General features: G+C 40.5%; 1 protein-coding gene across 7 annotated transcripts in view; it reads left to right on the top strand.

Annotated features, from left to right (window-relative positions):
* The first annotated feature begins 400 nt into the window (after positions 1–400).
* BNC2 (basonuclin 2) overlaps positions 401–14,768 on the top strand; it is a 439,383-nt gene continuing 425,015 nt past the window's right edge. For 5 of the 7 annotated variants that reach the window (XM_043567349.1, XM_043567348.1, XM_043567346.1 and 2 more), the window contains exon 1: positions 401–586. In XM_043567349.1, coding sequence (XP_043423284.1) covers positions 584–586 — 3 coding nt within the window. In that variant the 5' untranslated portion in view covers positions 401–583. The remainder of the gene's footprint in view (positions 587–14,768) is intronic. The other 2 variants (XM_043567347.1, XM_043567344.1) reach the window with 2 other exon arrangements.

The raw sequence follows: 14,768 nt of genomic DNA, 5'->3' as shown, positions 1-14,768 counted from the left end.
CATCCCCACCAGGAGCCGCGCGAACAGTAACAGGGCGGGGGGGGGGTGGGGAGGCGAAATATACATCCTCCCTCACGAAACCCCTTAGAATCTGAGGACAAACAACAACAAAACTAACCCACTTCTATTTTGCAAAAGGGAAGCAACATTGTAGTCACGACAATTTTGCAGAGAGGAGAAACTTGTGGGGCTTGCAAATCCGCCCCAGGTCACCTCGCCCGCCGGTCTCTCCCCCGCCCCCCACAGCAGCCCCCTCCTGGGACAGTCCGTTCCTTTTTTTTTTTTTTTTTTGTCCCGTGGAGCCGGGGAACTCTGCAGGCTCCGACTTGGAGAGCGAGGGCGACCCTGGGCGCGTGTGTAAATCAGTCACCTGAGCGCAGAGGGGCCGCGGCGAGGGCGCGCGCGGGCGGGCGGGCGGGGAGAGGCGGAGGCGGCGAGAGCGGCGGCCCGGAGGAAATCGGGAGGGGGAGGGAAAGAAAGGCCGAGACAGAAGGAGCGAGAGGCGGCCGAGGGGCTGGTCCAGGCGCGGCCGCTAAGAGGAGACCAAGAGGCGGGGGCTGCACTTGACAACCAGCATGCCGAGATGGTAAGAAGTTTCCACCCTCCTTTCCTTTTTATTCTAGACTTCGTCAGACGCGAGCCCCGCGCCCGCGCGCTCCCGGGCCGCCCGGGGGCCGTGTTTTCCTCAGGTCCGGCGGCGTGAGGTGGAGGGGGGCGCTGAGGAGGGCGGGCTGGAGGGGAGAACCCCAGCCCGACCCGGCCCCCGCCGTGCTCCCGAAATTTCCCCTCAACTTGGCCCAAGTTTGCGAGGAGAGCTCCGGGGTGGGAGGGGGGTATGTGTGTGAGGAGCGAGTGAGGGGCTCGGAAGTTCGCCCCCTCTCGCGGCGGGCGAGGAAAGGTGAGCGGCCGGCGAGCGAGAGGCTCCAGGGAGTTGGGACGGGCTGGGGCGGACGGGGTGGAAGGGAGGCGGGGGATGAATGGAGCGCTGGAGGGAGTTCGGGGCGGAGAGGAAAGCGTTTTGGACAACGGTAACTTTTAAAACTTGCCCGCGAGTGAGGGCCGGGCGGCTGGGCGTGGGCGCCTGGGCGCGCTGGTGCGCCGCGCCGCGAGGACGCGGCCGCCGCGTCCCGGCACCTTGGCGTTTCCTCTCCCCTCGCCCTCGCGTTCGGGAACCCTCCCTTTGTACATGAAGAAAACGGAGGAAGGTGCTCCTGGAGACTTTCTGAAGAATGTGCGAAACGTGGGGCAGGAAAATAAGCCCGAAAGAGACAGATTTTTGAGGTGCAGTTTTCAAGGCGCCCAATTGTTTTACTTACACGTTGCCTGCAGGGTAGCATTTGGGGCCCGGGGAGGGGGGGGGGCAGAATTAAGAAGAAAAAAAAAAGGAGAAAATAAAACTGGAGGACATCTCCCGTGTAGTGAGGCTAGGAAAAGTTCCCAGTGCAAGTGGTGGACGAGGTGGGAAGGCGAGATTCGAGCACGGCTCCTCTCCTCGAAGCGGCTTCTCTGCAGCGAGGCGGCGTGCAGTGAGTTCGCGTGGTGATGAGCGCTCTGTCCGCTTTCGGGGAAGTGATTTGTTAGGAATGGGGTTGGACCACTCCCTTCCCTTTAGTTTGCTTCCACCCAGTGCTGCTATTGTTGCCCCCCTCCCCCCGGGGGACCCGATATACTGTGTTCTGCGTGTAGATGGAATATGTAGAAAAAAAGGGAGATAGCGGGTTGGCGTGTTTTTTTTTTTTCCTCTCTTGCCTTCCCCCTAATGTGACATCTCTTGTTTCAGTGATCAAAGTCACAACTGGAGTGTAGGAGATGCGACTGTCAAATGCAGGCGCGCGCGCACACACACACACACACACACACACACACACAAAAGTAGCGTGCGCCCAAGACTGTGGTTACAGTAACGCTGACAGAAATTAAAGTGGTTTTGAAAGCAGCGTGCGATTTATAGTGGTTCCCATTTACCCTAGAGTCAAGCTGTTGTAAAGCTGATGTACGAAAGACACCATAAAATAATCCTGTGTACCCAGGATTAAAGTGGCAGAAAGTGGCCTGCCTTATGATTTTTTATGTACTTCGTGGACACTTGCAATGGTCGGAACCTGTGTTTTAAGCGGAGGCGTCAAAACAAAGTATTAAATGTATCTGTTCAGTGCTTGAGTTTTTCTTCGAGTGGCATCTTACGCGGGAACACTGTAAAAGCCCGTTGTAGGTACTATTTTTCTTTACCCCAGCCTGTGTGCTGTTTGTCTACACGTCTATTCCCCAATACTCGTCATTTTGGAAAGTGTCTACACCCATTTGTGATCCGCTGCTTTGTATCGTGCGTTTTCAGATGTTCCCTGTGCGCACACATACATGTTTTAACTGGAAGAGTTTATTCCTGGCAGTAATATTTAGTGTGTCTGATTTGAAGACACACTCCAGAATAGTGAGACCTTATACAAGTTAATAGAACTTCCTTTTTTACCGTTTGGACCCACACACACACACGCACACACATACGCACACACACACGCAGAATCCCTTGCGAACCTTTCTAAGGTATCTGCGTTTTATGCTATATTTGTAGCTGTTTCATTTAAAGTGTTCAGCCTTAATGAAGTTCTTAGTTGCAGCTACTTTTTCTGTTCCCGGAGAGCAGAGTATTTGAAATCCAGATTGCTAATCACTCTACCAAAGTACAAGAGTAGCTTCACCTGAGGGAAATAATATTGAACCTGAACGTGAACTCTCTTTGAGTATCTTGTGAGAAAAGTCTGAAACTGTCTTTCCTTCCCTCTGGAGAATATTAAGTTCAGTGTTGTTTGCATGTAGAACTTTGAACAAGCACCAACCACCCTCCTGTGATTTTTAAAAATAAATATAGAGGAAACATTCATAGCAGTTATACATTCCCAATACCTATTTTCTTTTCTCTTCTACCTGAAATGTGAGAGATCCGTCAGGCAGGGATATGTGATTACAAAAAGAAGCAGACAAAAGCAGAGCTGACTATTGCTATATTAAAATGTAAGTGTTACAGTTTGAATTTTCAAGTGAGAGTTTTTGAGTTCAGTGCTTTACATAACATTTTGTCCTAATCTTGCTTGCTGTCAGGGATGTTTCATGGTTGTGCAATTGCTGCAGTCAAGAATGCCAATTTGCATTCCAGGAGTGTCATTTGATTACTTTTATCTGCACAGCTCCAAGACCGGCCCAGACCTCTCGTTTCATCTTGCCATGTCACGAGTCAATGCTGTGTCGTCTTTTCAAAAATCTGCCTGATTTAGACAAGAAAGAAAAGTACTTTCATGTTGCAGCCGCAGTCCCCTGCTAACTTGTCAGCAGCAGGATATGATTCACTTGGGCCCAGAAGAATGGAACAGAGAGGCGGGTTAGGCGGTTCAATAAAGCCCACGGACAGGTAGTGTGTGACATCCCCAGAGAGCCACAGTTAATGAAGAACAGGTCTGCTTAGTTCTCCACACGCTGACCTGGTGCTGTCCCCACAGTTTTCTCATTTGATCTTTCCCAGCAAATTGATCTTTTCTTGTATTTTTTTGCCTTCCAAGTTAGTCCTTGTGGGACTGAAATTAGCAGAGCAACTTAAGTTGGATAATACAGCTGTTCAGAAAAGAAGAAATTGGACACTGGCTCGAAAAGGGGCGGGGGTTGGGGGTGGAAGGAGCTATTCTTTTTGTTGTTCCTGGGAATATTTCTTATATTAAGGGAGACCAGAATAGGTGATGACTTGAAGTTCGTGGTTCCCTTTATTTTTCATTTTATAGTTAAGGTTCAGCACCATTTTAAATATTCCTGAAGTATGTGAAAGATGACCTTTGTGAGTGTGTGGAGTTCGTTTTAGCGTTTTTTTTTTTCAATTTAGCACTTTTCATATTCACTTGTTTGAAATGATTTGCCTGTTGACTGTGGCTTTTATGACTATTGTAAGATAGGCTAAATATCAATGGTGTACTTCGTCTGTATTATTTATAGTCTTCTAAATAACTGCCACCCTAAAATATCCAATACTGAAACGCAGAAAAGATTAAACAATTAAGAAAGTCATTACCAGTGTTGTGTGTAAATACTTTGGTACGTAGAAATGTTTTCTGCAGTTACCATCAGCATCTTTTACGTAAACTCCAGAGATACGATGTCAGTACATTTTTTTTTTTAAGTCAAGATTCTGCATTTAAATGTAGGTTTTTAGAACTGAGACCAGATCACAAGTTTGGATTTCTGTAGATATTCATATATGTTGTTATTTGTTTTTTGAGATGAAAATTAGTTTTAACTAGCTTGGTAAATCTAAGTTGGGAATGTATATGTAGTTTAAACAGGTTAAAGTTTTACTCTGGAATTTTCTATACAAAGCTTAGGTTGGAAGCAATTAATAGATTAAATTAATGTGGCTATAAGGAGCAGTGCTTTGTGAATTCCCCTGCAGATGGTCTCATACACCATCTACACCCTTGCAAGAAACAGTTGAAAACATTTCTTGTGGAAGAGGAGGGAGCCTCCTAAAATCTTTTCTGTTGGATGGGAATTACATAGGATCATTGGTTAGTAAACTCCTCTCTGAAGAGCTAGAGGGAGCCTTATGATTTTATTAGATATACTTAAGGTTAACAGAAATCACTCTGGCAGTCAGAATGTTGTAGAAAAAGAGTAGGTAATAAATACTGGCTTAATGTTTAGGCTTGGAGGTGCTATTGGTTTTTTGTTTGTTTGTTTGTTTTTTTAAGCTGTGACAAAAGCACCAGAACTTTCTACAAGAATAGTTAAGTAGTCAGCTAAGGATTCTAGGGTTCTCTACCTTTTATGTGATTTGAAGTGATTTGAAGATCAAGCAAAATGCGACCAAATACGCTTTAAATAGGATTTGGTTTGCTAAATACTGTCTATTTCGCCAACTGAGGGAGTTCTGTAAGGAGGCCACTCTTCAAAGTTCTATTAAAAGTAACTTCCTACCAAATCACTGAGGAGGGGAATACCTTCTTTCAGTTCATTAAGGACAACCTCCTTTCTGTAAATAATGGTTTTGAAGGAGTTCTACATACAACTGCCGTACTCCAGAGAGAAAATTCCTTTACAATAAATGCTTCGTTTATAAGCATAAAATAGTAAACCATTTATAACGTTGATATATTACGAATCAGTAAGTAAGTTAAATTTAAAGAAATAGAACTTAAGTGGTATTAAATTCAATATTTGTTGTTTAATTTCACATTTGTTTATCAGTCTTTCCACTGGAATTTGCAATATGTTTACATTAAAGAGTCATTGATCATAATTGCTCTTTAATATTTACATACTAGTTTTTAGTAGCATTACTTTGGACAAACTTATTTACCATTTAAGTAAATAGTATAATCCAATGAGATAAACTACCCAGATTTGTCTTTTTTTCATCTTTCACACAGTAACTCTCATTATGTTGCTAGCCAATAAAAGTCTTTATTTGTTGCTTATTAGATCCCTCAGTACACTCAAGAGTTCAGCTGTAATTTAATTTGGCTGTTCAAAGAGGCTGCCTTGTTTTAAAACATGTTCTCAGTACGCTTTTACCGTTTATTGTGAACCTATATTCAACTCATGCATATGCATAGGATGATTTTACAGATAATCATTTTTTAAGGTTCATGCCATAGCAGAGTCGTAAGTTTTTTCTTTGAAAAAAAAATCAGTACCTAACAACGTCAAAATATTTTTTGTGTTTTACTGTATGTTTCCCTTGACATTCTGGAACATTTTTTTTCTTAGTAATTTAGATATAGTTTTGCTATTATAATTTAAAATCAGTTCCCTAAGGTATATAACCTTCCCTTAAGGTGTAGTGAGAAGAGCACTAAACTAAAATAAATAAATTTAATAATTAAGAATGTTAGTTGAGGGCATTTCACTATTGTAGTCACTTGAAATTACAAAAACTTTGCCTTGTACTTCAACTTTGCTAGCATGGTAAATTCAGTTTCCTTACTGTAGGCTGCTGGGAAGTTTTGCAATGAGTGGAAGATGGCTTGAGAGTTCTAGTGATATTTGTAACAAATCATGTTCACTGAAAACTGGAAATTGACTGCAAAACTCTAAGATGAGTATCAGGAATTCTTCCACAAGGAAGGCCGAATGTGGAACAGCTATATGAGTCATTGAATGTATATCTTACCAGTGGGAATCACATCAAACCAGCCCTTTAGATACAGTATTTAATAGTTGTCAAAATGTACAGTATTGTCTTGGAACTTGTGGTTCATGAGTTCATAGTCCCAGCTTTTTTTGTGTTCAGTACAAAGATGTAACAACCCACACAAAACATTTTTCTCTTATTATGACCTTACATTTGCCAAAGTGCCCCATGCTGAAATTCCTTTTCAGTATCCCTTTTTTTTTTTTTTAGTCCAAAGCCAGACGTGTACCCAGACACAAAAGCCTCTGTGTATAGCAAGCTGTTTTAAATATTGTGACTCGACGATGTGCTGTCCTTTCTCTGCTTGAACCAAGGATCTCTGCTCAGTGTCTGTGGATTACCAAGCTCCTTCTTTATTGTACCTCTTGTCAACTATTCCTATTCATTTAACCTTTCATTAGTGTCTGTGCAGCTTCACTGTCTAGAAATGCAAGGAAAAACCGAAAGGCCCCACTGTCACAGTTATTAGATTTCTCGGTTACATCCCAGCAACCATAAAGAAGTAAGAGTCGACACTATTGTCGTGCGTGCTGCTGTCCTGGGGTGCAGCTCTTCTGTGCATGTCAAGGACATGTGCCACATGTTGATATGCATCCCAGGGATAAATGCACAACATGGGGGATAGGCTGATGCTGGCAGTAATGAGCTTTGTAGGAGTTATTGCAAAGACCAACAGTTTGTGAAGGAATTTTCTTAACAGGCCAAGGAGATAGACAGAGTTGAGGGCTGCCAAGATTTGCCTGTGCTGGAGCTTGTCACTCACATTGTTTTCATCTAAACTTCATTTGAGGGGAAAATTGAATACGTTTGACAGCAATGAAAAGTGTTATTTTCATTTTTTAATCTTTCAGAGGACAAAAGTGGTATTTCTGGTGACTATTTAGTATATTGTAATTAAACGTTTTTTATACTGACTGAATTGTGTATATGAATGGGTCTATTAGCAATTTATCTTATTTCTTATGTATCTAGAAAAAATTGATAATTAATGGATATATATGTTTTAAAATCTGTATAAAAGTAATATAGTCTACTAATTTTCCTATGCTGCTATTTCCCCCCTTTGATTTCCCTCTGGCATAGCCTGGTGTTATCACTTGATTTTTTAAAAAATGTATTTACTTTGTTGCCTCAACGTAAAGGAAAACCAGGATGAGTATCAGATCATTTTCAGGTCATAAGACAAATATTTGCAGATTTTGCGTTGGGAAAATACTACTTTAACATTTTAGAAGATTCATAGAATTATTTTTAAGAATTTTCAAAACATTTAAATAGAAAATAATTGTCATACCTCATCTCTCTTTACAAGTTCATTTTTTTTGAACAGGGAAAACCTGTGTTACCAGAGATGAACAAAACAATTTTGTTTTTCTCATTTCAATGATTTTTGTCAGTTTAACAAACTCTTTGGGGCCCTCCAATACCTTTGCAAATATATTAATAATTTATTAGCAAATCTCTGTAAAGTTATTTATAGTTTTTACTTCACCCTACCTTTTTTAGCCAAGGTTAACCTTTTAATAGTTGTATTTGAAGCTTTCTCTGGTAAGTTTTTCATGGTGTCTTGTGAATGTATAATTGGCTTAGTTGTCCTTGTTTCAGGGAAGAGAGATGAGCCATTTTTCACACTCCTTCCCTTAGATGAGATGCTTTCTTCCAGGAAAAAATACATTCAATAATTGACAGCCGTGTGCCCAGCCAGGGCATGTTCCAGTCTCTTGGCCATTGGGTGGAAATTCTGTATACATGATACTGAGATGAATCTGTCTTGATTCTCTGAGGTGAACTGGTGGCCTTCCCACAGACAAGGCAAGGGTATGTTAACTTTCCCCTTCTAACTATCCTATTTCCATTTATTATAGTTTGTGTTGGGTGAAGTAGAAGAGGAAAGAGGGACTTGTAAGGGTACAACAAAAATACACCCCTAGAAGTAGGCCAGAGTTATATGATAATTAAAGGGAAAAAGAATACACGGCAGTAGCTACTATCTATAGGAACCCTCCATCTAGTATTCATCCAGTCAGTATCTTAGTGCAAGAAGCAGTGCCTCATTATCTACTCCAGACTGAGAACAGGCCCCATTCTTTCCCACCCAGGTTTGAGAGCCTCTATTTCATCATTTGTAAAACAAGCAAGTTTGATAATTTCTAAGTTATTTTTTAATTGGAATATTTAATGTTTTATGTGATAGGACTATATAATCATAGCAGTATACTGTTTTTAATAGCTCTGTTGGCATGTAATATACTAAATTCACTTGTTAAAAACGTACAATTAATATTTTATGGATATAGCATCTTTTATTTATCCATTCATCCAGTGATGGACATTCGGGTTGTTTGCACCTTTTAGTTATTATGAATACTGCTGCTGTAAACATTTGTGTACAAATGTTTTCATTTCTGTTGGATATGTACCTAGGAGTGGAATTGCTAAGTCATATGGCAACTCTATCTTTAACTTTTGAGGAACTGCAAAAGTTCCTCAAAGTTTCCAAGGAAGCTGCACCTTTCTACATTTCTACCAACACTGTATGAGTTTTTTAATCTCGTCACATCTTTCCAAACTTGCTATTGTCTTTTAATTTTAACCATCCTGGTGGGTGTGAAATGGTTTTGATTTGCATTTTCCTGATGGCTAATGATGTTGGGTGTCTTTTCATGTGCTTATTGGCCATTTGTAGAGTTCTGTGTAACAAGAAATGTCTGTTATATCCTTTACCTATTTTTCATTTAGGTTGTCTTTTCATTGTTGAGTTGTAAGAGCTGTTTATATATTCTGGACACAAGTCCTTTAGGAGATGTAGAATTTCCAACTATTTTGTCTTTCTGTGGGTTGTCTTTCTTTTTTGAGGGTGTTCTTTGAAGCACAGAAGCTTAAAATTTTTTTTTTTAGTTATTATTTAGAGAGAGAGAGAGAGAATGTGCTCACGTAAGCAAAGGAAGGGCAGAGAGAAGGGGAGACAGAATCCCAAGCGGGCTGGGCACCATCAGCACACAGCTTGACATGGGGCTCAAACCCACAAACTGGGGGAGATCATGACCTGAACCAAGATCAAGAGTCGGGTGCCTACCCATCTGGGCCACCCAGGCACCTGAAGTCCAGAAAGCACTGTACTTTAAAGTACTTTAAATTTTGATGAAGTCCAACTTATTTTTTATTTTGTCATTTGTGTTTTTAATGTGCTAAGGAACCACAGGCTCATGAAGATTTACCCCTATTTTCTTCTAAGAATCTTCTAGTTTGAGCTCTTATATTTAGGTTGATTTGAGTTAACTTTTGTGTATTATGTGAAGTAGAGATCCAGTTGAATATGGATAGCCAGTTGTTCCCAGCACCATTTGTTGAAAAGAGATTCTTAAGCCATTGAATTAACATGGTGCATTTGTGGAAAATTACTTGACTATATATGTAAGGGTTTATGTCTAGACTCTCCATTGATTGGTAGGTCTATCTTTGCAAGTACCACACTGTCAAAATTAACTGTAGCTTTGCACTAAGTTTGCCACTGAGAAATGTGTCTTCCGATTTTGTCCCTTTTCAAGATTGTTTCACTATTCTCAGGTCTTTAGCAGTTCATTAAAATTTTTCTATTGTGGTGAACACAATATAAAATTGAACAACTTAAACATTGTTAAGTGTATGGTACAGACAGTATTGTTAACTGTACCTTGTTGTTCAATAGATTTTTAGAACTTGGTTGTCTTGTGAAACTGAAACTATATCTATTGAAGAACAACTCCCTTTTTCCCCTCTTCACAACCCCTGGCAACCACCATTTTATTCTCTAAGAGTTTCACTACTTTAAATACTTCATATAAGTAGAATAATGGAGTATTTGTCTTTCTATAACTGTCTTATTTATCATAATGTTCTCGAGGTTCATCCAATGTTACAGCACATGACAGGATTTTCTTTTTTAAGATTTGATAGTATTTCATCGTGTCTATTTACCACATTTTCTTTACTTGTTCACCTGTAGATGGACATTTAGGTTGAGTCCACCTCTTGGCTGATGTGAGGAATGTGCAGTGAACATGGATGTGCTTTCAGTTCTTTTGGGTATATATCTAGAAATGGAGTTGCTGGATCATATAGTAATTGTTTTTAATTTTTTGAAGAACCTCCATACTATTTCCCATAGTTTCTGCCCCATTTTATCTTCTCACCAACAGTATACAAAAGGTCCAATTTTTCCACATTTTTGCCAACACTTGTTATTTTTTTAATAGGGCCTTAAAAAAAATTTTTTTTACGTTTATTTTTGAGTGAGAGAGAGAGCACAAGTAGGGGAGCGGCAGAGAGAGAAGGAGACACAGAATCTGAAGCAGGCTCCAGGCTCTGAGTGGTCAGCACAGAGCCCAACGTGGGGCTTGAACTCATGAACTGTGAGATCATGACCTGAGCCGAAGTCTGACACTTAACTGATTGAGCCACCCAGGTGCCCCTTAATAGGGACTTTTTTAAAAAACATGTTTACCACTTAAAAAAGTTTTTTAAGCTTACTTATTTTGAGAGAAAGGATGGGGGAGGGGGAGAGAGAGAGAGAGAGAGAGAGAGAGAGAGAATCCCAAGCAGGCTCTGCACTGTTAGTGTGGAGCCCAGTGTGGGGCTCAAACCCATGAACTGTGAGATCATGACCTGAACTGAAACCATGAGTCGGACACTTAACTGACTAAGCCACCCAGGCAGGTGCCCCTAACAGGGGCCTTTTTAAAAGTATGAGGTGATATCTCTTAGTGGTTTTGATTTGTATTTCCCTGGCCATTGGTGTTGTTGAGCATCATTTCATAGGCTTCTTGGCCATTTGTATATATTTTTTGGAGAAATGTCTATTCAAGTCCTTTGCCCATTTTTATTGGATTATTTTTGTTGTTGAATTTTAGGAGTTCTTTATATATTCTGGATATTAATCCCTTGTCAGAAATAAGGTTTGCACATATTTTCGTCCATTCAGTATGTTGTTTTTTCACTCTGTTGATTACTTCCTTCACAGAAGTTTTTAAAAAAAATTTTTTTTAACGTTTATTTTTGAGACAGAGAGAGACAGAGCATGAACAGGGGAGGGGCAGAGAGAGAGGGAGACACAGAATTGGAAGCAGGCTCCAGGCTCTGAGCCTTCAGCCCAGAGCCTGACGCGGGGCTCGAGCTCACGGACTGTGAGATCGTGACCTGAGCTGAAGTCGGACGCTTAACTGACTGAGCCACCCAGGCACCCCTTTACAGAAGTTTTTAAGTTTGATGTATTCCCATTTGTCTGTTCTTTCTTTTGTTGCCCTTAACAGTTTACTTTTATTTATTTGTATTTTTTTCATAGTGTTTATTTTTGAGAGAGAGAGAGAGCATGAGCAGGGGAGGGGCAGAGAGGGAGGGACAGAGGATCCAAAGCAGGCTCCATGCTGACAGCAGCAAGACTAATGAGGGGTTCCAACTCACCCACCTGTGAGATCATGACCTGAGTCAAAGTTGGATGCTTAACCAGCTGAGCCACCCAGGCACCCGCAGTCTACTTATGAAACTCAGATTTATTTGATTTGCAGAAGAGTAAAGGCTACATTAAGAAAGTGCATTTGTTGTATGGATAAAGAACTCTTGGCGGTACTTCAGGGAATAAGAAATATGTCATTTGATAGCCAAAAGATGAGTCTTAGTTACCTTTGAGATACACTGGTTTGACTTTGATGTTTCTTAATTATCATTGAGTTTAAAAGTATTCTAGGTGTTCTGTATGATAAGAGAGACACTTCATGCCCTGGAGGGTGGAATTAGGTATATAGAAATAATTGTTTTGGGTTTTATAAATACCTCAAAAGGAAAGGGAAAAAAACATTACTGAGAAAATTTGTCTTCCTAGACATTCTGTTGTAACTAGAGAAACAGCCAACAGTGCTTAAAATTAAAAATTATTGTATGATCTCAAATCCAAACTAACTGGTCCAGTTAAGTTTTAAATAAATACCATGCTCAAATCTGGCATGGCACATTTGGAAACATGAGCTTGTTTTAAAGTTTACCTGGCAGGGGCGCATGGGTGGCAGTTGGTTAGGCATCCAAGTTCGGCCCAGGTCTTGATCTCGTGGTTCATGAGTTTGAGCCCTGCATCGGATTCTGTGCTGAGCGTTCAGAGCCTGGAGCTTCCTTCTGATTCTGTCTTGTCTCTCTCTGTCATTCGCCCCTCCCCCCCCCCCCCCCCCCCCCCGCCACCATGCACTGTCTCTCTCTGTCTCTCTCTGTCTCTGTCTCTCTCTCAACTATAAACATTAAAAAACAAAAAAAGCTTACCTGGAAAATATTGTAATTAAAATACCTTGCAGTTGAATTAGAGAAACTTGAAAACAATGAAAGGTAAACTAATTTGGAGGCAACTATGTTGTATCATTGTTGAGTTAAAAAAATTCTTCCCTTAAAGTTATAATTTTCTCTTTATTCATGCACTTAAAAATTTTTTTTTCCTTTTTTTTTTAAAAATTTTTTTTTTTTAACGTTTATTTATTTTTGAGACAGAGAGAGACAGAGCATGAACGGGGGAGGGTCAGAGAGAGGGAGACACAGAATCTGAAACAGGCTCCAGGCTCTGAGCTGTCAGCACAGAGCCTGACGCGGGGCTCGAACTCACGGACCGCGAGATCATGACCTGAGCCAAAGTCGGCCGCTTAACCGACTGAGCCACCCAGGCGCCCCTAAAAATTTTTTTAACATTTTTTTCAGAGAGAGAAGAGAGATGGAGCGTGAGTGGGGGAGGGGCAGAGAGAGGGAGGGATGCACAGAATCCAAAGCAGGCTCCAGGCTCTGAGCTGTCAGCACAGAGCTTGACGCCGGGCTCAAACCCACGAACTGGGAGGTCATGATCTGTGCTGAAGTTGGTTGCTTAACTGACTGAGCCACCCAGGTGCCCCTCTTTATTCATGCTCTTAAAGACCTATATTTATTTCCATGTAATTGCTTTTCTGGTATTCTAATGGGCCACTCTTGCTTAACTGCATTGTCTGTTTTCGGCGTTTTGTGTTATTTTGGATAAAAGTTTCATTACTCAGTATCAACTTAGATGGTTAACTAATCAAATATATATGTGGAGAGTATTTATTTTTTCCCTGCATCACTGTTTACCTAAATAAATAGTACTTAGCCAATTTTAAATTGTATCTCATGACATATTTTGAGGATTTACAGATTTAAATTCTGTAGAGGATTTAAAATAACTTACAAAGGGGCGCCTGGGTGGCTTAGTTGGTTGGGTGTCCAGCCTCTTGGTTTCAGCTCGGCTCACTGTCCCATGGTTTGTGGGATCCAGCCCTGCAACAAGACCTGTGTTGGGCTCTATGCTGACAGCATGGAGCCTGCTTGGTGTTCTGTCTCTCCCTCTTTATCTCTGCCCCTCCCCTGCTGATGCTCACACTTGTGTGCCCCATCTCTCAAAATAAGTAGATAAACTTAAAAAAAATTAAAATATAGAGACTGGTATGGTAGAATATTTTATATTTACTAGACACTTGATTTTTAGTTATATATGAATTTCATTTTACTAATGACACATTTTGTTAATGTTGAACAAAACAGTTAATGCGACTTTTCTGTTCTCTTCAAACATGTTTTGACATGTACTCATAGGTATGTTTATACATATGGAATGACAAAATCGTGTTCTTGCTGTCTTTCATGGTTTGGCGACATAGAGAAGGCAATTAACTAGAACAATACAGCCGTACAAAGAAAGTCCACTCAGTTTTCTGTGCTGTGGTATCTAATCTCCCTGTAATACATATTTCACTCTTTAGTGGATTAGGAAAGTTTATTCTGTCAACATGTACGTACGCTAATAGGTATGCTTCTGGAAGTACAATGGGATAGTTCAGATTTTCCTCTCATTCAGAGTGGTGATTGGAAGCACAACATTATATGTGTTTGAATTGGTTTTTGATAGATTAGAACATTGATTTAACTTCAAAGTACATTAACTCTAAGTGGTGTTAACAAGTAAACATTTTATAAACCCAGAAATTCTGCCAGATGTTGAGCTATATTTTTCACTGTATGAGTATCCCTTGTAAGAAATATTTTCACATGAAAGACTTATGTCTGTTCATTGGTCTTTGCAGCTTTACCACGTCTATGAACAGAAACCAGTCACAAGACATTTTTGTGTAGGACAGTGATCATTAGATCTAATGGAGTGTGTGTGTGTGTGTGAGAGAGAGAGAGAGAGAGAGAGAGAGAGAGAGGGAGGGGGCGGGGAGCATCCATGAGAAACTGACAATTTGCAACTTTCTTGTGGGGGAGGAAGAATACAAAATAGTATGGTTTATTGAAATTTGTGGGGGGGCAGTAGGGATTGGTTTCCTGTTATATTTTCATGGTATAGTAATACCTGTTATATTGTTTTTTGTAATTTCAGGTATTTGTATGGATGGCATAGATGTATATTGAGTGTATTGATGAATGTTTTACTAATGTCAAATTGTATTTCTAAAGTACATATATGTCAGAGTAATCTGTTGATACCCAACAAGTAAATATTTGCTTATTATATATAGAGTAACTTGTAGATGTTCATGAAACATTATACAATAGTGTACTGATTTGATTAAAAAAAAGA

The sequence above is a fragment of the Prionailurus bengalensis genome, chromosome D4 (genome assembly GCF_016509475.1).
Source record: "Prionailurus bengalensis isolate Pbe53 chromosome D4, Fcat_Pben_1.1_paternal_pri, whole genome shotgun sequence".
Lineage (NCBI taxonomy): Eukaryota > Metazoa > Chordata > Mammalia > Carnivora > Felidae > Prionailurus > Prionailurus bengalensis.
Note: the sequence above shows the minus strand (reverse complement) of the source record. Positions and strands in the feature narration are given on the sequence as shown.